Source organism: Hibiscus syriacus, unplaced genomic scaffold (genome assembly GCF_006381635.1).
Source record: "Hibiscus syriacus cultivar Baekdansim isolate YM2019G1 unplaced genomic scaffold, ASM638163v2 tig00110307_pilon, whole genome shotgun sequence".
NCBI lineage: Eukaryota > Viridiplantae > Streptophyta > Magnoliopsida > Malvales > Malvaceae > Hibiscus > Hibiscus syriacus.
The window spans coordinates 859616-886424 of record NW_024062674.1 but is presented as its reverse complement, the minus strand read 5'-3'; the positions used below and the strand labels follow the sequence as shown (position 1 = coordinate 886424).

At 30.9% G+C, this 26809-nt stretch overlaps 1 protein-coding gene across 3 annotated transcripts; it reads right to left on the bottom strand.

Moving 5' to 3' along the window:
- Nucleotides 1-1673: 1673 nt before the first annotated feature.
- LOC120116918 (probable calcium-binding protein CML49) lies at nucleotides 1674-23397 on the bottom strand. 3 transcript variants are annotated; one of them, XM_039137301.1, is made up of 6 exons: nucleotides 23381-23397; nucleotides 3882-4524; nucleotides 2293-2339; nucleotides 2025-2200; nucleotides 1888-1906; nucleotides 1674-1796 (listed from the first exon to the last, which is right to left on the bottom strand). In XM_039137301.1, the coding sequence occupies exons 2-6, from the start codon at nucleotides 4522-4524 to the stop codon at nucleotides 1692-1694; spliced, it is 990 nt and encodes a 329-aa protein (XP_038993232.1). In that variant the 5' UTR covers nucleotides 23381-23397; the 3' UTR covers nucleotides 1674-1691. The 3 variants fall into 3 exon arrangements, with proteins under 3 accessions (XP_038993232.1, XP_038993233.1, XP_038993231.1); XM_039137302.1 differs by lacking the exon at nucleotides 23381-23397 and having other exon boundaries at nucleotides 3882-4318; nucleotides 4448-4566; XM_039137300.1 differs by lacking the exon at nucleotides 23381-23397 and having other exon boundaries at nucleotides 3882-4567.
- Nucleotides 23398-26809: the final 3412 nt, after the last annotated feature.

Below are 26809 nucleotides of genomic sequence, written 5' to 3'. Positions count from 1 at the left end.
TTGTCAACCTTATCATTTAGGTTCAAGTTCAACTTTCAACATTCAATGTTTTAAATAACATTATGATTTATGGATGACAATTTGACCCGAACCTGTAAGACATTAAATTTTGTGATTTGAATTTCATATTGATCTAACCTAAAAAGTTTGTGGTGAAACCTATTTCGTGAAGAATTAAATTTTAAATTATAAATTTTATTCTCAATTAAAAATTTTAATTAGATGTTTGATGTTTAATTATAAATATAATATTTACATAATTAAAAAATAATATAATAATATAATAATTATATTTGAATGAATATTGATATAATTTTTAAATAATTTAAAAATTATTGGATCATATACAAAGAAGATATTTTAAATGAGGAAATGTTATATTGAACCATTCAACTATTATTAAAGGTGATAGACTAATGGTTAAGTAGTGGTATAATACAAATGAGAATAAAATATGCATCATTTTACTATTTATCAAATTATTAAATAGATAATAATAATAATAATAATAATAATAAGAATTTATTCCTTTACTTAGACTCGATTATTGGGTTAAAATCGGATCGAAGTTCGATTTGGATCGGATATAGGTAAATTAAAATTGGGTTACTTTCGGTTTGGGTTATTTTGATTCGGATTGATTTCTATTCGGGTTGTTTTGGTTCAGGTTGTTTTCGATTTAACTAAAACTTAGGTCAGTTTTGGTTCGATTCGGTTTATTTCGGGTTTCGGATCAATTTTGAACCATCATATTTGGGTCTATATCATGTCTCGGATCAAGTAAATCGATTCGGATAATCGGATACAGTTAACTTTACTAGATCTAGACACAAAATTTGGTTTCAATAAAAAGTATAAGGGAAACAAATAAAATTTCAAGAGAAACAGTTCCAAAGTAAACGAATTAAGTTTCAAAACATATCTCAAGAGATATTTTAAACATGTCCTCAAGAGAGGAGAATCAACATCTTTATTTGTTTTTTTTTTCTTTTTTCAAAAACGTCATATCTTGAAGCATTTTCTTATACATGATCAAAAGTGGGTAGTCAACAATGGCAATGGTTGCAGTTTCCCCCCCCCCCCCACAATTGTTTTACAATGTCAATGGTTGATTGATAGTATAAAGATGACAGAATATCAATATTAGTCTATTATTTATCAAAATTATCATTTTGCCCCTATCCGATTTTTAGAATATTTTGATTCCAACATTTTATTTTAGACAAAAAACCCTCTAACCTTGACAGAATAATCACTTTGATCTTTATTTTTTTTGAAATATTTTAACTCTCAACGTTTCATTTTAGGTTAAAAAATACTCCTATCATGAAGCATTAATCATGTGTAAATTAATTATTTTCATTTATAGAGAATTTTTTCCCCAAAATAAAATTAAAATACTTTAAAAAAAAGGTTACGAGTCAAAATGACCATATTGATAAACATTGTGAGCTACTTTTGACATTATGCCTTCACTAAATGTGAACAAAACTCATCACGAGCAACAAGAAAGCATGAAAACCGCATAAACTGGCCATTGGAATCAACTTCAAAATAGTGCTAATACAAGTGAAATACATCTTTTATTTTAGCTATATGTCAATATATAGCAAAAAAGAAAAACCTAGTTAAACACACAAGTTCAAAGGGAAATCAACAAACACACCGTTTTGCTTTCATAATCTATTGATTTATGCAATCAGGAATGGCAGAACGGTGAGCATAAAGGCTTCGTAAGTAAACGTCGCGTTACCGCTGAAATTCGTGTCCTTCTCCTTGAATTTCTCAGTTAGTCCCTACACAATCAAACCAAGAGCCGAACATAGATTAAAAACCGATCACCCATCGAGTAAGATGAAGAGATGAAGTACGAATAAGAGAGCTTACTTTAACTGTAAGGCAGCACCTGCATCCAAAAAGAAGGAAAGGGAAAAGATATATTAGATGATGTTTATATACATTAACTGATCATGATTATATGATATCGAGTAATTCAATTCAACGCCATATAACAGTGATCGTACTCGATGAAGTTGTCATATTCAATGGCTTTGGATTTGCCTCCAGTTTTATCAAACTTTGAGACAAGCAAATCCAACACAACCGGAGAAACTGCAAATCCTAGATTCAAAAGTGCTTCTCTGAGTTCATTGACATCGATTTTTCCACTCTTGTCCCGATCGAATCTCTCGAAGATGGCCTGCAACAAACCCCTTTCTTTAGCTGAATAAACCGTAAGGGCAATCAAGACAAACAACCTTTTTATAAACAAATAGAAGGGATGTAAATTACCCTCCAATTCTGAAGACTAAAGAACACAGAAATGAACTCCTTCGGACCTGCATTCAGAAATTTTCATGGGAGACAACTAGTTAAAATGTTGATAAAAAAAGGGTATGTTCACCTATATCATATACAGGACTAGGCAAGAATAGTACAAAAATCATTTGAAGTAAATTACATTTGCATGTTTACAAAGAATTCTAGCTCCTTGGATATATTTGACTGGCGAAATATAATTATTGCAATTCTCTATGTCATGTTTAGTAGTATAAATTGTAATTAAAGTTTGAATTTTAAAATAATATTAATTATAAACTTAATGAGTGTAATTACATTTCCCCTAAGAATTAAAGAAGATGGGCCTGCAGTAACACACCACCATTCTATAATTAAGCTCACGTGGCTTTCCAAACACACCCTTAAACAGTAAAATTCAATTTAATTGTTGACCTCAGTTTTTAGGGGGGAAATCATATTTATTCAACCCGAATTGATTTTTTCAATGATAACATAGCATTACTTTATGGTAATACGTCAACATCACTATTAATTAACAATAGGTGACTAAAACATTTAGATTTTAGAAAAAGAATAATAATTTGAACACAACTAAAATAATAATTGAGTGAATTAATACGTAGTTTATCCTAATTGCATTATATGTCCTCAAAGTATTAAAAGACAAGTTAATTGCATTATATGTCCTCAAATTATGTATTTCATTTTAAATTAATCCCTAAACTTTTAAATGTTCTAATTTCATCCCTAAACTATGACTATCATTATAAATTAATCCTCAAACTCTTGAACATTTCAATTTCATCCCAAACTATGACCTTCATTCTAAATTGGTCTTCAAACTTTTTGAGCATTCCAATTTCATCCTAAACCATACGTATATACTAATCACATCCCTTGTTAATAAAATTACTAACCCAAGTTATATTATTATATGTTTAAAAAACAAAATTTAAGTTAAACTATTGTTGAAACTAATTACATATTTGGATGAATTTGGGAATGAAATTGAAATATTCAAAAGTTTGAGGACTAATTTAGAAAGAGGGTCATAGTTTAGAGATAAAATTATAATATTAAAAATTTTAAGGACTAATTTAAAATAAGTCATAATTTAGGGATGAAATTAGAATATTCAAAAGTTTAAAACTAATTTAAAATGAGGATTATAATTTGGGGACATACGATCCAGTTAACTCTTATAAGATTCAAATCTGATGCCCGCAATAAACAAAATTAAATAAACTAATTAATTAATCATTAATGAAACCCCAGTAACGACCCACGTTATCTTTCCACAGTATGCGAAAATAGACAAGCAGTAGATACTTGTGAAAATATCTTCCTAACACGCTTCAAATGGACCAAAATACCCACGCAGTACTTGTCAAATTTTAATAACAAGTGGCATAATCTACGATGGAACACGAAAGGGTTGTTTAAGTCATCTTCGTCTGTACAAATACAATTACGCTACTATATTCCAATGTTCCTTTTTTTTTTTGAAAAATTAACCTAACGAATTGCAATTGGGGAAAAAAGAAGTGAAAGAAGTAAGATGAATGAATAAGGAAACTCACCGATCTTCCTGGTGTTAGTATTAGTGAAGAGATACATGAGCAAACGAACAGTTCTGAGACTAAAGCTTTGATTATACGAAGAAAGCGCTCTCTGCAACTCCTTATCATCGATGAATCCACTTCCATCTTGATCGGCCATTTGAAAGCAAGCCACGATGTTAGGATCTGTCCCCGGTGGAAACGCCGACGGCACCAGAGCTGCGAACGGGCTCGCATAGCCTCCCATCGGAGGATAGCTCCCGCCGTGTGCTGGAGGAGCACCGCCGAAGCCATGCGCCTGGGGCTTGTCCTTTGGTGGCTTCCCGCCCGGAGGGGCAGAATAGGGAGCAGAAGGTGCACCGTATGGTGCAGCGCCGTATGGAGCGCCGTACGGCTGAGGCGTAGTATGAGCGCCGTACTGCTGAGGCGTAGTATGAGCGCCGTACGGCTGAGGCGGAGTCGGAGAGCCGTACGGCTGAGGTGGAGTCGGAGAGCCGTACGGCTGAGGCGGAGTCGGAGAGCCGTACGGCTGAGGCGGAGTCGAAGCGTCGTACGGATGAGGCGGAGTCGGAGCGCCGGCGGTGTATGGAGCGGCTGTGTACGGCTGAGACGGCGGGGCGCCGTACCCGTAGCCGGGAGGGTGTTGAGGGTATCCACCGGACATATTTCGGAAAATTTTCTGGGCAAAGAGAGCTTTTTCTTTGTTTTTGTGTGTACTTTTTTAATTTGCTTACAGGTAATTGATATTTATCGTTATAGTTAGTTAAATTAGGCTTAGTTTTGTACATTATTACAAGATTGCCATTCTTTGAATTAGTTGTTTAGTTTTGACTTTCCGTATTTTATTGAAAAAAGAAACCAATACCTGTTTCCGCGTCTGCATGAAGTGCAACTAGTGGATTTAATATTCCTGGAAATTTACATTGATGGTATATAAACTTTTGGACGTTTTTATTTTAATTGTTGAAATAAATAAACTTTCATTTTAGTCACTAAATCGTTAAATCATTACTTGACAAGCCTACATTCAACGAAATCAAAGTTAGTGTGATATATGTCATTTTCTTTAATGAATTAATACTGTTTTATTATTTAGAAAATGATGAAAATATAAAGAATTAACTTGGATGAATGGGACTCGAATATGAGGCCCTTTGTAAAGGGATTCAAAGCTTAACCATTAAGTAGGATTGTAAACTAGTCGAATCAAGTTTGAGTGTTATTTAACTTGACTCAAAAAATTCAAAGACTTAATTCAATTGAATCTCGAGTTCAAATCTAAATTTTAATTACATAAAAATCTTATATTATATTTTTATATAAAAGCAAAGTATATATTAATAAAAATTAAATACAAAAATGCTAAAAATAAAAATTAAATTACTAAAAATATTAAATATATATATTAATCAGAGTAGTTGAAAATATTATTGTTAAATGATTCATTCAATTTAGAGATTAATTCTAATGTGAACTTTTATTTTATTTAGCAGTATAATTATATTATTATGTTCATACATGTCAATTCTAATCTGAGTTTTATTTTATAATTTATTATTCCTTAAAAAATAAAAATAAAAATGATAATAAAAATATCTCAATCACGTGGAGTTTATATCTACTTGACTTTATAGAGTTGTATTTAACAGAAATTGACAAGGTACAACAATTTTCCTATTACTATTTTTAAATCAAGTTTGTGTGAATCTTATTTTCTTCTATCATGTTATATTCACTAAAATGCTCTTCTTAATTTTATAACTATTTTTTATATTTTTTAATTATATATTTTCATGATAATTTATACATAAATTTTAATTTTATAACTTTTAAATTTTATTTTTTATAAGACTTTATAATATTTATAAAATTTAGTGAAATCAAATTCGAAAGATATTTAGAGTTTTAATTTTTTTAGTAATTTAATTTTTATTTTTGATATTTATTTTTTAAAAAAAATTTGTGTATTTTAAATTTAAAATATTTTAATTTTTCTAAAAAATCGAATAAGTCCTTGAACTTTAAAAAAAACTCAATTTAACTCTTGAACTCGATCAAAAAAACCAATTTAACCCATCTACGACATCATCCGTCACGTCACCAACCACCATGGATCATCACGTTAGTACTGTTAAGTTTTAGGTCAGTATCATAATTGTCAACGACTAAAATTGTTGGTTAAAAGACTATATTAGATTTATTTTTTAAATTTAAGGGCCACATTAAGTATAAAAAAATGATATTCATTAGTTTTTTTAAAAAGCACGAGAGTAGCATTACTTTTTTTGAAAAATTACGAGGCCTCACATTACATTTTGCCAAGAAAAGTATTACCTGTTCCCGCGTATGAACTTTTTGTACATTTTCATTTTTATTGTTGAAATAAAAAACTTTCATTTTAATCCCTAAATCGTTAAAACATTAATAGCAACGGACTTGACAAGCCTACATTCAACGAAATCTGAGTTAGTATGACATTTTTTAGCCCAATAATCCAAGCGGGTGAATTATTTGGCCCAATAAGGTAACAAAAAATTTATTTTGGAATCTAGGGCAAATGATACGACCATGGAACTCGTCATTCCAGTGTTACGAGTTCCATGAGATATTTTTTTAATGGGTCGTGTCATGTGGGTCCCATAGCCTGAATTATTTTAATATATTCAATAAAAAATATATTTTAATTTTTTTTTAAAAGCATTTAAAAAGATTATTTTATTACTGATGGAACTCGTCACTCCGGTGTGACGAGTTCCAACGGGTAAAAATTTGAATTTGTTGACCTTTAGATTGACCGTTATTGAACGGGCAATATTTTTAAAAAAATTCAATGGAACTCGTCACATCGACATGACGAGTTCCAACGGCTAAAAATTTAACATACATAACACACTCATTTCATCTCCTACACACAAAACACTCCTTTCATCACAACAAACTTCTTTCTTCTAACCAAAATCATTTCAAATAATGAGCAACAAATTCTTCACAATTGTCCATTATAATGGTAAAATTCTACAAACTGATGTTTGTGTTGTGTTTAAGTCACACAGGCCCATCAATATGATGTTCCCTGTAGATGTATCTCATCGCCAAATGAAGTAAAAAATTGAGAGAAAACTTGGAGCTTCTGTTTCATGTTTAAGTTATCAGCACCTAATATCCTCAAATCCAATCACATATGAAAGTCTAGCTTAATGATGGTGACGATGTCGCTGTTATGGTTGGACTTCATCAATCATCAAATAATAATATGGTGAAGATTTACGTTGAAACAACGATTGCAACTGATATTCTGACCTCATCAGTACCAGCTCAAAGAACAGAAGAAGCATGACCCTCTGAATCATATGCAAGTTGTCGACACCGTTTTTGCCCAGGCGGGGAAAAATCGATACCGACTCAGGGGTTTTCTTTGAAAAGGGTTTCGAAATGTGAGAAGTCGCCACCAATCATTTAAGGTGCGATTGGGACACCATAAAAACCGGGTGATTTTAATAAAACATTTTATTTTTATCAAAATACCGAGTTTTAAATTCTACGAAAATCCAGAAATCAGGTTCGAGAGTCAGTTACGAGTGGGGAAGGATTAACACGCCCACAAGTGCCCAAAAATTGGTACTATAACACCCTCAACTCGTATCTGACCTGGATCTGAGTCTGAGGTGTCACATTGACTTTTCAAAGCGTTTTTCTTTACAAATTGGTTAAAAATTTAAATTCACAATTCAAGAAAATAAAAACTTTACCTTAATTAAAATCAATTGGTTTTACAAAACATATCAGAGTTTAAACAATTCAAATCTTTAGACAACATGCCAACTACATTGTATGTAATAAATACATGTATTCAAATACATTTCTGATCTGATCTTTGTAAAGGAGAATCTGACCTGTCTTGCTCCTCTTAGCTTTTCTTCTCGCTTTCCGGAACCTACGTGTGAAACACTCATATGCTAAGTCGATGACTTAGTGAGGCATAAAACACATATAATCAAAACTCTAAATATTTAACTATGCATGAACATTTCACATTTCAAATAGTAACATAATACCAACATCATATAATCATTCATATTACAACTATATACATGCACATATATCACCACTAATCTAATCTCATCATTGTCATTATCATTATCATTATCATTAATCCATTTAAAATATATAATCTTGTATTTAAAGTTTAATGACACTTCATAACACACATATTACCAACAAAGCACATAGTATCATACACGGTTTCTATATCATCTCTTTTATTAGCCCATGTACACATGTGAGAACTAAAGATATGTGAGTACATAGAGGTTGAGCACATATGTTGTCACCACAGCTCGTATAATTCCTACTAGGGGCGCGTAGGATTTGTCCCGAATGACCACTATGTCCTTAAGGACCACATTATCACATATGTCCCGAAGGCCCACTCCTTAAGAACTATATACATATTCCAATTGACCAAATAAGTGTACCGAAGTACCGCATATATGTTCCAAAGGATTACATATATGTCCCGAAGGACCACATAGAACCCTTAACTCTTAGTATGCCAACTATACCTCTAGATCTCATGACACATAACATGAGCATTATCTTTTATGTTATCACACATTCACATATTCATATCACATAAGCACATAATCTTGTAGTTCTTTCACATAGCTCATTATCACATTTTCATATGATCACATAGTCACGTAGTTCACTTACACATAGATCATTTCCATATAATTCACATGTCACATATATCTTTTCTCATAGGTCTCATGTAACCATATATATCTTATTTCATAACATATATCATATATGCATACCTTCACTTATGTTATATCATATAATTTATTTTCTGTCCTCTTATGTTCATATGACATATAAGGCATACAAGTTATATATTTCAACATGTAGGAAACAAACTTATCGCAAGTATAATTTCTCATCAAATCATATTTAATATTATTATGCACTCATCTGGCCTCACTAGTCAATGTCGATCACTTATCTCTTTCTCGAGGACTATTACTTGGTCGACTTATCCGAACTTTGCTCTCGATCGTTATCTACATGAATACACAATCCAATTATATCGGAATTTGAATTACTTGCAAAGATTCTTACTATTGCAAGCTAATCAAACTACTAATTTCTACTTTCCAACTTAAGTAGTATCGGTACTACCCTCACAGTACCGATACTTCTATGCTATTGTACCGATACCCCCTCCGGTATCGATACTAATATTAGATTTGTTGTTGTCTGAAATCGATACCCTTAACATAGTATCGATACTACTATATTATGGTACCGATACCTACTCATTGATATCTATACTCTATGAATAATTATATGAATTTTTGCCTTAGGGTATTGATACTCATTCAACCAGTATCGATAGCCATACCCCAATTACTACTTCTTTTCTCTTTGAAATATCGGTATTGAACAATACCGATACCCCTTGCCAAGAATTTACTTGTTTCACTCGAAAATTTTCCATAACTTATTAAATTTCCACTCTATTACTTCTTTTACTTCATCAAACTCAAATATACTTACTCAAACCTTCTTATATTACTTTAACTCATCAAATCATACAATATCTCATTAGAACCCTTGAATTTAAAAGTCTTACCAATTGTTCAACATGCTCTTAATTCATTTCTATTGCTTCTAATTTCTTAATTAGAGTATTGACAAGTCAAATTTCACTTCAAAACTTGTTTACTAACTCTTACTCAACAATTCCCTTATAAACTCTTTACCTTCAATCTTACATAACTTATTCATCTTTGAGCAATCTTATGCCTATTTTAAGCTTTCTTATCACTCCAATAATCAGAAGTAACTTTAAAATAGAAGGAATAACCAACTTGAGATCAACTTACCTTATACAAGAACCCACGATGGAGAGGAAGAAGAAAGCTGAAGAAGACTCTGGATATTTTCTCTTCATTTCCTTATTCCACATGTATATATAATACACCACACTTGAATTTTTAATTCAATATGGAGAAAAAACATTTTTTCCCTTTATTCTTTCCTTCTTTTTCTAATCAGTCCTACCCAAAGAAATTTTAATTAAGTCCTTGAACTTTTAATTCTTCAAAATCAGACCTCAAAGTTTCAAAACTTACTTTTTAGTCGCTAACCCTGATTTTGGGATATTACAAATCTCCCCTCATTTTAAGAAAATTCATCCTCAAATTTTCACTGCACACATCGATAAAAGCATATATTCTAATGTTCTCATGTTGTTTCATTTACTTAATCTTTCCTGTCACCGTCAGAAACTTGCCTTTCATTCCTTTAGTTCTTCAACTACCTTTTTCCTTTATACATCCATTTAATGTCACTTATCATATAGAAAATAACCATTAACCTCAATCCTTTCCATTCAAAATCATGAATCAAATTGCATCCTTTATTAATCTCTAATTACCTTACCATAGTAACCAAACCTTTTGTTCTTGTACCATCTTCATCCAATTTACAATACTCATATTCTTTTATCATCTAAAAGATAACACTCTTATCTTTAACATTTTAATCAAAGAGAAATATAATCCTTCAATTGTATTCAAACTTTCTTCATACCTATAAATAAATTCATATCTCTTTGATTATACTTATATGATTAAGAAACACATCCTTGAACCAATACAGGTCACACTTAACTAACTATCTGTCGATGTATGGAGATAAACGTTACAACGAATTCAACTTCTTGAGACCTTAATCAAAGGTTTTCATAGCTTTAAGGTAACCTTACTTACTTTTCTCACTTCTATAGCAAACTTATAATCTACACCTCAATATAACCCTTATCCTACTTGATCCTTTAAACTCCATCATTTTCATTTCTTTATCCATTTATCCTTTCATAATCAAGATATCCTTATAACATAAATAAACTCTATCTTTCCTCTATGCTCTCATACTATTTTCATATCACTTATACTTATCTCTGATTACCCATCTTTATCACATCTTCATAACTCTTATAATCCACATGAATTGCACAAAATCTTGTTCTTATACAAAATCCTTATTCTATTTACAATATACATATTCTACTACAATATTTAGCTTCATTTGGATACACAAATCCTTATCTTCTTAACTATACCACATTTACATAATCAGAATACACCACCATATCTAAGTCCACACCATATTTAGTTAGCTTAACTTATCAAATACACATCCTTTCTCATACATCATGAAATTTCCTTTGTTCAAATGTAACATTTCAATTTCGTTTGTCTTATAAATTAATCACCGATGTACCCATTTTTAAACTCTTCCGAAATAATATCCACATCACTTAATCTATTTTAAATAGTTTTTCTTATTCAATTTACATATTTTTAACAGAATTTTCAATCCATTTCACCCCTTTCATATCTAAACTTAACTTTGTATCTATCTTTAACTCCTTGTTTAATTTTCCAGTACCAAACTCTACTACTTTAAGTGAGTCTGACTTTCATCAGATTTGATCTTCCAACATGAAATATAACTGATTCAAACCAGATCTGTAGTTGAAAATCATAATCTCTGTCTCTCTTCGATAGTGTTGACTTTTATAAAATACTAATTCTCTTAATCTTTCTGAGCTCTCTCTAGATCTTTAACACAATTAACCACTTCTTGAAGAAGGAACAATTTCAACACCAATAACACTCTTTTAGTCTATGCACACACCCTCCACACATCACTTACATACATCATTTTCATTTATATTAACTTCACAACAATTCATTCAACTTATCAAACTGCACTCTTATCCATACACATTATGATTCCCCTATTTCAAACTTATAAACTCTGGCTTCATTTATCTGATAAACTTATCACCGAGTACTTATTATCAAACTTTTCTAAACTAATAACCACATCACTTAATATTCTATCATTCTCATGATAACATATGTTCACTATAGTTCAACTCATCTACATAATATCTATACTACTTTATCTAACTTCTCCACTTTAGACTAGTAAATACCCTTTAACGTTATTCTAACATGTTTTCAACTTCTGAAAACAACCTTTGGTTTTTCCAAAGCACTTTCTGAGGTGTTCGCTCTTCATCCTGCCTGGTCAGGGCAGGTAAATGGCTACCACCATCAGGTTCATCACCTCTCACTTTTTTTCGGGAAATTCTTATGGCTAGATATCTCATATAACATAACTCTTCTATTCTATTAGCAAGACAACATACTCCATACACAATCAGATTAGAAAATTTTCACTTTGGGTTGACATGTACACATTTTAAAACTCATTTAACTTCAGTTTAAGCCTAGAATCGGCTAAAACTTAGCTCTGATACCATTAAATTTAACACCCCTAACCCATATCTGACCCGGATCTGAGTCTGAGGTGTCACATTGACTTTTTAAAGCGTTTTCCTTCACAAATTGGTTAAAAATTTAAATTCACAATTCAAGAAAATAAATATTTTATGTTAATTTAAATCAATTGGTTTTACAAAACATATCAGAGTTTAAACAATTCAAATCTTTAGACTATATGCCAATTACATTCTATGTAACAAATACATGTATTCAAATACATTTCCAATCTAATCTTTGAAAAGGGGAATCTGACCTGTCTTGCTTTTCTTAGCTTCTCTTCTCGCTTTCCGGAACCTACGTGTGAAATACTCACACGCTAAGTCAATGACTTAGTGAGGCATAAAACACATATAATCAAAACTCTAAATATTTAACTATCCATGAACATTTCACATTTCAAATAGTAACATAATACCAATATCATATAATCATTCATATTACAACTATATATATGCACATATATCAACACTAATATAATCCCATCATTGTCATTATCATTATCATTATCATTAATCCCTTTAAAACATATAATCCTGTATTTAAAGTTTAATGACACTTCATACCACACATATTACCAATAAAGCACATAGTATCATACAAGGTTTCTTTATATCATCTCTTTTATTAGCCCGTGTACACATGTGAGAACTAAAGATATGTGAGTACATAGAGGTTGTGCACATATGCTGTCACCACATCTCGTATAATTACCACTAGGGGCGTGTAGGATTTGTCCCGAAGGACTACGTAGAACCCTCAACTCTTGGCATGCCAACTATACCTCTAGATCTCATGACACATAACATGGGCATTATCTTTTATGTTATCACACATTCACATATTCATATCACATAAGCACATAATATCATAGTTCTTTCACATAGCTTATTATCACATTTTCATATGATCACATAGTCACGTAGTTCACTTACACGTAGATCATTTCCATATAATTCACATGTCACATATATATTTTCTTATAGGTCTCATGCAACCATATATATCTTATTTCATAACATATATCATATATGCATACCTTCACTTATTTCATATCATATAATTTATATTCTGTCCTCTTATGTTCACATGACATATAAGGCATACAAGTCATATATTTCAACATGTAGGAAACAAACTTATCGCAAGTATAATTTCTCATCAAATCATATTTAATTTATGCACTCACTTGGTCTCACTAGTCAATACTGATCTCTTATCTCTTTCTCGAGGACTATTACATGGTTGACTTATCCGGACTTTGCTCTCGATTGTTATCTACACGAATACATAATCCAATAAATATCAAAATTTGAATTACTTGCAAAGATTCTTACTATTGCAAGCTAATCAAAGTACTAATTTCTACTTTCCAGCTTAAGTAGTATCGATACTACCCTAACAGTACCGATACTTCTATGCTATGGTACCGATACCTGCTCCTGTATCGATACCAATATTAGATTCGATGTTGTTTGGTATCGATACCCTTAACATGGTATCGATACTACTATACTATGGTACCGATACCTACTCATTGATATCGATACTCTATGAACAATTATATGAATTTTTGCCTTAGGGTATCGATACTTATTCAACCAGTATAGATACCCATACCCCAATTATTACTTCTTTTCTCTTTCAAGTATCGGTACTGAATGAACAATACCGATACCCCTTACCCATAATTTACTTGTTTCACTTGAAAATTTTCCATAACTTACTAAATTTCCACTCTATTACTTCTTTTACTTCATCAAACTCAAATATACTTACTCAAACCAATATTAGATTTGTTGTTGTCTGGTATCGATACCCTTAACATGGTATCGATACTACTATACTATGGTATCGATACCTACTCATTGATATCGATACTCTATGAACAATTATATGAATTTTTGCCTTAGGGTATTGATACTCATTCAACCAGTATCGATAGCCATACCCCAATTACTACTTCTTTTCTCTTTGAAATATCGATATTGAATGAACAATACCGATAACTCTTGCCTAGAATTTACTTGTTTCACTCGAAAATTTTCCATAACTTATTAAATTTCCACTCTATTACTTCTTTTACTTCATCAAACTCAAATATACTTGCTCAAACCTTCTTATATTACTTTAACTCATCAAATCATACAATATCTCATCAGAACCCTTGAATTTAAAAGTCTTACCAATTGTTCAACATGTTCTTAATTCATTTCTATTGCTTCTAATTTCTTAATTAGAGTATTGACAAGTCAAATTTCACTTCAAAACTTGTTTACTAACTCTTACTCAACAATTCCCTTATAAACTCTTTAGTTCAATATTACATAACTTATTCATCTTTGATTTTCAAGCAATCTTAATCCTCTTTTAAGCTTTCTTATCACTTCAATAATCAGAAGCAACTTTAAAATGAAAGAAATAACCAACTTGATATTAACTACCTTATACAAGAACCCACGATGGAGAGGAAGAAGAAAGCTGAAGAATACTCTGGATATTTTCTCTTCATTTCCTTATTCCACATGTATATATAATACACAACACTTGAATTTTTAATTCAATTTGGTGAAAAAACCTTTTTGCCCTTCATTCTTTCCTTTTTTTCTAATCATTCCTACCCAAAGAAATTTTAATTAAGTCCCTGAACTTTTTAATTATTTGAAATCAGACCTCAAAGTTTCAAAACTTACTTTTTAGTCACTAACCCTGATTTTGGGATATTACATGTACCTAGTTGATTACCCTATATTTAAAATCGAAACTTTTGAGTTTGATCTTTATTTAATTTGAAAATCATTATGGATGCAAAGTTGAAAAGGGTGTTCGTTTATTGAGACCAATAGCTTTAGCTCCCAAGTGTAAATGCGAGAGATCATCTATAGTGCCTAATAACCAAATATTGCCTCATTTTTTTAGAAAATCATGATGTGGTTTTGAAAAGGATGCCGACTTATTTATAGAATTACCAGTAGTCACTCCCGGAGCATGATTGCAGGAGATATACTATTAATTCCTTAATAAGAAAACATTGCCTTAGAGTTAAAAAAACAATGCAATCAAACAAATTTTTATTTAATCCTAATTAAGCTAGGGTAAATTAAAGGTTTTTTCTAACTTAAAGTGTCAAATTATGAAAGTTAAAGGACCTACAGGCACAAACCTAGATGTGTAGGTTCTAATATTAATCATATTTGATTTTAACCAATTATCGAGTCGAATAACCAAGGTGGTCCCTTGAGCATTTACGCGAGGGCCGACTCAGATTATTCCCTAAATTAAGAGGACTGTATTGAAATCTAACTAAAAGTGGAGGTTCTATCATTAATTTAAATCAATATTGTAACTTGAATAATTAAATAGGAACCTCGAACAAAAGTAAGGACCAAATTAAGAATTCTCTTAATTTAATGACTAAATATGAGTAGAATAATTAAAAGGTTATGGACTAAATCTGAAAAATGATATATCAAGGACTAAACTAAAAGAATATAAATATTAAAGGTAATTAAAATATGTAAAATGACTATGTATTGAAAATGATGGGTAAAAAGAAGAGATCATAAATTTAAAGCACATAAAAGGTAAGGACTAAAATTAAATAAAGAAAATAAAAAAGGCATAAATTTAAAAGTGCATAAAGTTAAATAGCGGAAATAAAATGCAATAAAAATAAAATGTTAATATCGAATTTTATTATGTATCCCATACCGTAAATGAGGCGAGTCATACCCCGGGATGAATTGTCGCAATGTCGTACATTGTTCGAACATGAAATAAAACAAACAAATAAATAAAAGGTTAACAATTAGTAATTAGTGGTTAGAAAGGTTAGTTGTTAGAAAAGTTAGCGGTTAGCAAAGTCCGAACCATAATAATGCGGATCATACCCCAGATCGGGTCACCACAAGGTCGAATCAAATATTATAAATAATAAATAAACAAACAATGGTTAGAATGCAATAAAATAAAAATCAGTAGCTAGTAGAGTCCAAACCATAATAATGCGGATCATACCCCGAATTGGGTCACTACAAGGCCAAATCAAATATTAGAAACAATAAATAAATAAATAAATAAATAAATAAATAAAAAACAATGATTAAAGTGCAATAAAATAAAAGTTAGTAATTAGCAGAGCACGAACCATAATAATGCGGATCATACCCCGAATCGGGTCACCACAAGGCCGAATCGAATATTATAAACAATAAATAAATAAATAAATAAAAATGATTAAAGTGCAATAAAATAAAAGTTAGTAATTAGCAGAGTTCGAACCATAATAATGTGGATCATAACCCGGATCAGGTCACCACAAGGCCGAATCAAATAATAGAAACAATAAATAAATAAATAAATCACAATGATTAAAGTGCAATAAAATAAAAGTTAGAAGTTAAAAATAAATAACATAGCAGAACAGTGACCAAATTAAAAGTTAGTAAAATTAGCATGGATATTCGAAATAAATAAAAATAAACGACCAGAGTGCAAAAAGGGATAAAATGCAGAGGCTTATTCATGATTAAGCCAAAGTTAGAAAACAAACATATTCCCTCCCCCCTTTCGCACATTTGGCCGAGAAACATACCAAGCCTCAACAACTCATTTGGCTGATGCTCACCGGCCCTCACATGCCGGGAAACGAGCCAGTGACTACTCTACTCCAACCAGTGATCCCGACTATGACCAAAGGTAGCCCAACCGAAGGCTTAAAGATTGAAAACTTCCCCCTCCCATACACATGGTGTAATATCCCAAAATTTTGGTTAATGGCCAAAAAGTAAATTTTGAAAGTTTGAGGATCAAAGTAGAAAATTGGGAAAAGTTTAAAGACATAAATGGTATTTTCCCAAAAATAATTTTATTCCATAAATGGATTTAGTTTTGTGATCAAATTATAAGATTTTGAATGTTTGGTGACCAAAGTATAAACTTTTAAAAGTTTAGGGACCAAAATGTAATTTTAAAAAGGTACAAATTGATCACGAAAATAAAGAAATAGATAAATTTTTTTTGCATTTTTAAATGTTGGAAAATAATATTTAATGCTTTAATTTCTTGTTTAGTTTGGATTGTTAGATCAAAGTGGCATAATTGTAAGTTTTGGAAATTACAAGGGCAAAATGGTAAAGTGGGAAAATATTTTGTCTATCTTTGACTATTGAAAGATAATAAGGCTGCTGTGACTTCTTATTAATGTAAATATTTTGTCTATCTTAAAGCTATTGATTTTAAAGAAGGCGAAAAGTTTTGAGATATTTATGGTAGGAAAAGAGTAAATTTGATTTCTAATATGATTTTAGCATCAACTGCTATAAAGTTATTGTTACTAGGTTGTCAAGCCTTCTTAGTAAAGGAAGTGAATGCTCAAACTTTCTTAGTTAAGTTGGAAGATATTTCAACTGTTCTAGGGTATCCAAATATGTATATGTAAAAGTTACATGAATTACCTCTAAATTGAGATGTAGAAAGTAAAATGGCTTTAACTGAGCTAAGAGAATTAAAGGCATGGTTAGTAGAATTTTCAAGAATGAGAATTTACAAGACTAAGCGTGTCATCTCGGATGCACCGGTGTTATTGTGAAAAAATAAAGACGAGCCTATTCAATTATTCATGGATTATCGTCCGTTAAATAAGGTAACGGTAACAAATAAGAACAAGTATACTCTTCTGAGGATTGATAATCTTTTGATCAATTAAAAAGGTGTATTGATGTCTTCTAAGTCGGATCTCCTATCGGGGTATTATTAGTTAAATATAAGGAAGAAGATCTTCCTAAGACAGTTTTCAGAATTTGATATGAACACTACGAGTTGTTATAAGCCCATTTGGTTTAACAAATGTTCTTATGACACTTAAGGATTGGATAAACTGAATATTTCAATTATACTCGGATTAATTGGTGGTAGTGTTCATCAATGTTATTGTGGGATGTTGTAAGACCAAGAAAGAATATGATGTCTATTTTTGTATAGCTCTTCCATCTATTCGGGAGAAAAATTGCATGATAAGTTCACCAAGTGTAAATGTTGGTTGTCTAAGGTTGTATTCTTTGGCTACAGTGGACTCAGCTAAGGGGATAAAAATATATATCAAGGAAGCACGGGATAGAGTTGAAAGATAAATTCTAAAGAATGTTTTCGAATTTCAAAGTTTCATGGGATTTGTTAGTTACTATCGAAGGTTCATAAAGAACTTTTCGATGATTATATTCCCTTTGACCAAATTATTGGGTAAAGATGTGTTATTCATTTGGACTGTTAAGTGCCAAGAAAACTTTGAGATATTAAAAAGAATACTGACATAAGCTCTAAAGTCAGTATAATTAGAATCTGGAAAAGATTATGTGAATTATAGTAATGTGTTTCATAATAATTTGGGATGCGTGTTCGTGTAAGAGGTAAAGTTTTGGTTTATTCTCCAAAGCAACTAGAGAATCATGAAATAAATTATTTTACTCATGATCTCGAGTTGGCAATAGTTGTGTTTACTTTATTGATATAACACCACTATCTACATGGTGAGTGACACTATATCTATACGGGTCTTAAAATTCAAAAGTATGTGTTGACTCAAAGGATTGAAAAGAAAGGAAATGGATTGCGTTCCTTAAACAATGATGACGTGTTTATCAACTGTAAATAGGAAAGGCTAATGTGGTGGCTAATACGATAAAGTTGAAAGACATTTCTATTCTGAGAGTTTTGAATATGTAATTGTCTGTAAAGAAAGATGGTGTTTTGATTGTTGAATTAAATTTAAAGCCTATGTCGCTAGATCGAATAAAGGATCATCAAAGAAAAGATGAAAATTTTCGTGCTTGTCAAAGATAGAACAGGAAGAAAAAAGTGAAACTAAAGACTTTAAGGTTAAGTTTGATGAATGTTTATATTATCGAGGAAAGAGTTTAAAAGAAAGTATGAGAAGAGTTATCAATCGAGCATGAAGATAGCTCCGTACGAAGCTTTATATGAGAGAAAGTACTGAAAATAATTAAATTGGTTCGAGTTAAAAGATCGAGATCTTGTTGGTCTTAATTTATTGAAAGATGCTGAGGATAAAATGAGGATAATTCAGGATAATCTGAAGATAGCATCTGATCGGTAGAAGTCTTATGTAGACTTGAAGCAAAAAGAGATTGAATTCTGTGAAAGTGATAAAGAAGTATTTCTTAAATTATCACATTGGAAAAAATATTACAGTTCAAACGCAAAGGAAAGGAAGTTAGATCAATGATTTATCAACTAGAAGTGCCTCTGGAAATGGACAAGATCCATAATGTTTTTCATGTGTCGATGCTCAGGAGGTATCGATTGGAAATAGAGATTCAAATATATTTGATTTATGAAAAAGAACTAGTACTTATTGAAGTTTGATAAAGAAATCAAAAGTGAAAAAGCCACATCATTGTCTATTTACATCAAGTGTGTTTTGGAAAATTCGAGATCGAATTTTCTTGAGGGGAGAATTGTAATATCCCAAAATTTTGGTTAGTGGCCAAAATGTAAATTTTGAAAGTTTGAGGATCAAAGTAGAAAATAAAGAAAAGTTTAAAGACATAAATGGTATTTTCCCAAAAAGAATTTTATTCCATAAATGGATTTAGTTTAGTGATCAAATTATAAGATTTTGAATGTTTGGTGACTAAAGTATAAACTTTGAAAAGTTTAGGGACCAAAATGTAATTTTAAAAAGGTACAAATTGATCACGAAAATAAGGAAATAAATATATTATTTTCACATTTTTAAATGTTGGAAAATAATTTTTAATGGTTTAATTTCAAATTTAGTTTGGATTGTTGGATTAAAGTGGCAGAATTATAAGTTTTGGAAATTACAAGGGCAAAATGGTAAAGTGGGAAAATATTTTGTCTATCTTTGACTATTCAAAGATGATAAGGTTGTTGTGACTTGTTATTAATGTAAATATCAAGTTCATTAAGGGTAAATTAGTATGGATATGTTGATTTTAAGGGTAAAGTGGTAATTTGACATTTAATGAATTTTTAATTCATTATTAATAAAGAAAGATGAATAATTGTAAGATGAATTTCTTCATCTTCTCTGGCAGCTAGAACGTGAGTTCTTTCAAGGTAAGAAAATATTTTATTTTCAATTTTTAAGCCAATTCTATTGGAATTCAAGTTATGTCGTGAAATAGGGAAGTGATCTACGCAAAAAACGCTATCATTTGGTACCAATATTGCTTTCTAGTCTTGCTGGATTTAAAAGATCCCAAATCTAAAGGTTTATGTTCATGATAAGGTTCATGAAATTGATGATGAATCTTGATGTTTTTGAGGTTGTAGATTCATTTTCAAGCTTGATTTATGGTTAAAACATGTTCAATATTCCTATAAATTATTCTTTAAAATTCAGCCAAATTATAAGTTAGCGAAACTTGTGTTTTGATGAAATTTGATTAGGGATTTGATTTTAGAGATGATGTAAGGTTGATTGAAAGTTGATTTCATGCTTGAATCGAATCAAAACAGAGAAAAATCGTGAAAAACCTAGTTTTGGAACTTTAAACCATTAGGCTTTGGTCTTAAAGGATGAGGAAAATTCTACAAAAATTATGAAAGGTCTGGAAATGATGTAGGAAGTATTTTACAAGCTTTAAAAAAATTGGGGGATCATTATGTATTTTTTGAAAAGTTAGGGGACCAATTTGACAATTTTGGAAAAGTTGTGAATGATTGTGTAATTGACTAATAGTTGATGTACTATGCTGGAAATTTCTGTTTTGGAATTGAAATGAGCGTTAGATGTGAAATATGATAATTTTAAAAGTTTGGTGTTTTAAACGAAATATTCAAATAGTTTGGATTGCTTATTTATAATTATACCTTTGTATATGTACTTGGGTGATAATTATTTCAATACTGGAATATTGGTTTTGAAACTTTGAATGGTAAAATTGTAATGGACCATTTTTAAATAAATTGGAAAAGTTAGTTCCAAATTTAAAAAAGGATTAATAAGTGTTAAAATATTTGGTGGTGAATAAGTTTCAAGTATGAATATGGATTAAATGAAATTTGAATGGTCAATTGGAAATGTTAAAGTCAACATTTATGTTGTGACATGGAAATTGTATTGAATAAGCATAGGGAAACTTGTTAGGAATTTATTTTCCAAAGTATACCTATATTAGTAAGATTCTAACAATTGGTTTGAAATTGTTTATATTTGATAATGGTGTCCATTTAGAGATTGAGTGCTTGAAATCGAGATCAAATATTATTAAAGCTAAGAAGAACCTTAAGGATGAAATGAAAAATTCCAAGGAAGGTTGTGAGCAAAGGACACCAGGTGAGTGAAAATTTAATTTGTACTTATGTTATCGAACAAACATTGGCTTGCGATGAACCAGTGATGGAGTTACTATGGTAAGAATTGACTCCTAAAATATTATTTGAGTTGTGATGTATGCATATATGTGCATTTGGTGAACTAATAGAATTAGTGAACAAGTTAAAAATGCAAATTGGTGAAATCTGTTTATAATTTATGTTCTGGACAGTAAAATTAGAAAATTGCCATAAATTCTACAAAAATGATTAAAGGATGATTTTATTCCGTTTGATTATCATATCAGTATAGTTTTGTTTAGAACAAATGGAAACTGATTTCAAGGTATATATAAAAAGATATGATTTTTAACCGAGGAAATGTTAGAAAATCAGGGCAACAGATTCTGCACAAAATAGATTCTGTTGGTCAACTTTGAAAATTTACCATAAATTATATAGAATGAATTAGAACGATTTATTTATATGGATATATTCATATTTGAGTCTAGTTTCCAGTGGTATAAACGGAATAATTTTTAAAGGTGTATATTAATACAGAATAATATTTCTTTAAAGATAGTGCAAATTGACAGGATATGAAATTATGCCAAATTTTGGGAGTTAACCAAATTAGAAGTAAAGGATAAGTTAAAGCTTAGTGAGGCTTATATTTTGACTTGTATATAATGTAAAAATGATTTCAATGCATTCATAACATTATAAATGAATGTTTTATGCACCATTGGGCAGGACTTGAGATAAGTCTACCTTATTTATGTTGACATGATATTTATGTCATTTATCATATATTTGACATATTCTAAATATGTCAAAGGTTGAATATAAAATGCATTGATCACTGATTGTTGGATATGATGTTATCATGAACATATATGATTTTTTATCATGAATTATATTGTGGGTATGAAATGCCCAATGTTAAATGGTATTGATATATTTTTCCATGGATGAATCAAATAAAAGTAGACTATATGCCCAAATATGTTATTGAGGATCAATGGTATTAATGGCATGCTATATAGTCTAGCAGCTGCATATTAGGTAGCACTAGAGTGTATAGAGAAGGCACATAGTGCAGGCCTCAAAGTGTCTAGTGAAGACATGATACAAAACACTACGGTGTACAAGGTGGGTAAAGCCCGACCTCAGTAGTACGGTGCATTATTAGGTGAGCAAAGCTCGACCTCAGCACTTTGGTACAATATTTGACTCCTATATCGGGTCACTCATACAATTATACTTTGGGTTATGGTTTATTGGTTAATAAATGATAAACTGGCAAATAAGATTATGAGGTTATGATATAAATGGCAAGTATATTGGTAAAAAAATTTATATTCGATTATATCATATTATTTTATGGTAACATGGATTGTATACAGGTAAAATGATAATATTAAATTGAATGTTTTTATTCCTTTAAATTATGTGTTGCATTGTTTTAAATATTTATATGGTTGCCTCACTAAGTGTATACTTAGCGTGTGATGATTTTCACGCGTAGGAAAAAGGAAGAGGAGGAGTAAGGAGTTGAGTTTGGAATCAATCACCAAGGAAATATTTACAGGTAACAATGATGACATCCTACTGTGTTCCAAAAGTCTTAGCTGGCATGTATACAAGAATTAAATGTTTGAAATTTATTAATATAATCAGTATTAAATTAATTTAGGTTTTAAATCAAACTTGGTGGACAGTCGTATTTATTTTATGAAACAAAATAAAACTGTCTGTTGAACTATGTTTTGATATAACAATTTAAGGCAAAATGTTTTTGTACTTGAATTGAATTTACAAAATATTTTTGGACTTAATTAAATTTATTCCAAGTTTTAAAAGGTTTCAAAAATAATTCAAAATCCATTAAAATCGGATTTGAGCCAAAATGCTAAAGGGTGTCAAAGTGCATCCCTGCATCCCTGCAGTGCATCCATGCACCTGCACTAATGCATCGATGCATCATGCAATGCATCCATGCACTCAAACATCGAATGCACTTAGTGAATCGATGCATCCTGCCATGCATCCATGCATCAAGGCTGCAACGGCTAGTAACAACTAGTTTATTTGACTTTAATTAAGGGGTATCGATGCACCATGATAGTGCACCGATGCACCATGTTATGGGCAGCCTTTTTTACTAGAAAAATCATCCCCAAACGGCTCTAAAACATCCCCAACGGCTATGTACAGCATCAAACACATTCCAAGCTATAAATACAAGCTAAGAACACTTGAAGAAGAAAGAGAACAACCATCCAAGCGATCAAACACAAGAGAAGAGTTTTTCATTCTTATTTCATCTTTCTCTTGTAAATATTTTGTTCTCGCGAGCTCAATCTTGTAAACACCTACCTTAGAGAGGTTTTCTTATTTACATATTTTATCCTTTTGTAAAAGGGAAAGGTTCTAGCTAATCCCGTGTAAAAGCTAGAGAAAGGTTCTAGTTTAGCCCAGAAAAACTAGGGAGTTGTAAGGTTATCTCTTTGTCCTCAAAAGAAAGAACAAATTAGTGAATTTGTTGGAAAATCCTTGGTGAAGAGCTAAGGTAGTGGATGTAGACTTTGGTTTAGAAAGTCGAACCACTCTAAATCATTGTGCAATTTTCTATCTTTAAATCTCCTTACTCCCTAAACTCAAAAACCGTTCCGACCCCTCTTTGTAAACCGTTCCGGTTGTCCATTCGAGCTTTCAAAAATCCTAACAATTGGCATCAGAGCCTAACTTGTTAAGAAGGTTTAACCACCTTGAGACAGTCCTAGAAGAAGCTCTACCAATTTCTGACACAACCGAGAATATGACTTCTACCTCCGGCTCGTTCCACATGGAAAACTCCCTACCAACTGACAAGCCTCCATACTTCAATGGAGTCAACTATCATCATTGGAAGAAATTAATGAAGGTATTCATCCAATCCAATGATCTTGATGCATGGGAGATAATCGAGAACGGCTACTCTTTTCCAAAGAAGAAGGAGAAGAAGCGGAGTGACAAAGAACGAAAGAAAGCTCAACTTAATGACAAAGCCATGCACATGTTGTTTTGTGCATTTGGTCTTTAAATCTATGAAGGGGTTTCTTCATGTTCAAGTTCAAGGAGATTTGGAGTAAGCTAGAGGAAATCCATGGAAACAAGAAAAAAGAACCAACAAAGGTGGTGTCTTTAATGGCTCGTGAAGAGCCCGAGGTATCTTCTAACTCAAATAAATTTAATTCATATATGTTTGATGAGTTACAAGATGCTTTTAATAGGTTATATTCGGAGTTTGAGACCATGAACTCCAAATATAAGAAAATGATTTCAAAATTTAAAATCAAAAACGATTTTCTTTTGAAAACAAAAATAGATTTTGAAAGCCAAAATGAAATTTTGAAAAAGAATTTAGAGCTTTCAAAAATAAAAATTGAAAGTTTTGAAAAAGAAAAGTTTGATTTAAAAGTTAAGCTTGAATTCTTAACAAAAGAAAAAGAAATCATTTTAAATAATTCATTTAGTTCATTAATGACAATATGCTCACATTGTCATTATCATGCTCACAAGGAACATACTTGTCCTTTGAAGAAAGGAAAATGTTTTAAAATTAGACAAGTATGGATTCCAAAAGGAACAAGGGGCATTGAAACTAACGTTCAAGGATCCAAAGCAATTTGGATACCAAAATCTACTTAAATGTCTCTTGTAGGTGTGTGGGAGCAATGATGATGAAAATGATGATATTCAAGATGCTTTACCCACACATGAAAAAGGAATGGGTAACCTCTAAGCTTAATGTTTTTAATTTTGATTATTTGGTTGCTCATTTGATTTTAAGCATGCATGAGTTTTGGTTTTAAATGATTATACATTATTGTTTTAATCTCATGTATGTTAAAAAGGTTTTATGATGAACATTTTAAAGTTTTAATGATTTTTGTTTAAATTTTTAGTTCATCATAAGGAATTTTGGTCAAAATTGATTTTAATGTAAATGATATCTCTCTAACAATTGATATCAACTTTTCAAATGTTTTGATTTTATAAATTTTAAATTTTTTGACCTAAATTTAAATGTTTATGCATGTGGTTTAAATGAAAATGATATCTCTTTAATAATTGATATCAAAATTTTCAAATGCATAACATTTTTGGAAAACTTTATGCATATGCACTTAATTTCAATAATTGATATCGCATAAAGTATTTTAGACTTGGATGTATTGAATTTCATGTGCTACTAACATGTTTGTTATTCTTTTTTGAAATTCAATTTTGTTTAAGTGTCATGATCCTAAAGTTAAATTTTGTTTGGAATGCATTTATTGAGGGGGAGCTTTGATTTTTCAAATGATTTTTAAATGTCAAATTTACTACTTACTCTACAAAGTTATTTTGAACTTTAAAGATTGAATTATTTTTGATATAACAAAAAGGAGGAGAAGTTTGGTTTGAAAAATTCAATTTTTTAATGAAAAAGGGGGAGCTTAACATTTTCGTACATTTTCCAACAATTGGTAACAATTGATATCTTTTTCATTAAACAATTTATTAAGGGGGAGTTTTGCCAAAAACAATTTTTCAAATGTTTTGTTATATCAAAAAAGGGGGAGATTGTTGAACTATGTTTTGATATAACAATTTAAGGCAAAATGTTTTTGGACTTGAATTGAATTTACAAAATATTTTTGGACTTAATTGAATTTATTCAAAGTTTTAAAAGGTTTCAAAAATAATTCAAAGTCCATTAAAATCGGATTTGAGCCAAAATGCTAAAGGGTGTCAAAGTGCATCCATGCATCCCTACAGTGCATCCATGCATCCCTGTAGTGCATCCATGCACCTGCACTAATGCATCGATGCATCATGCAATGCATCCATGCACTCAAACATCGAATGCACTTAGTGCATTGATGCATCCTGCCATGCATCCATGCATCAAGGCTGCAACGGCTAGTAACAACTAGTTTATTTGAATTTAATGAAGGGGTATCTATGCACCATGATAGTGCACCGATGCACCATGTTATGGGCAGCCTTTTTGAGTAGAAAAATCATCCCTAAACGGCTCTAAAACATTCCCAACGGCTATATACAACATCAAACACATTCCAAGCTATAAATACAAGCTAAGAACACTTGAAGAAGAAAGAGAACAACCATCCAAGCAATCAAACACAAGAAAAGAGTTTTTCATTCTTATTTCATCTTTCTCTTGTAAATATTTTATTCTTGTGAGCTCAATCTTGTAAACACCTACCTTAGAGAGGTTTTCTTGTTTACATATATTTTATC

Coding starts and splice junctions, on each gene's coding strand:
- LOC120116918 (XM_039137301.1), bottom strand. CDS start 4,524: ATGTCCGGTGGATACCCTCAACACCCTCCCGGCTACGGGTACGGCGCC. Junction 2,340..3,881: donor TACTAACACCAGGAAGATCG/GTGAGTTTCCTT, acceptor TTCTGAATGCAG/GTCCGAAGGAGTTCATTTCT. Junction 2,201..2,292: donor TTAGTCTTCAGAATTGGAGG/GTAATTTACATC, acceptor GGTTTGTTGCAG/GCCATCTTCGAGAGATTCGA.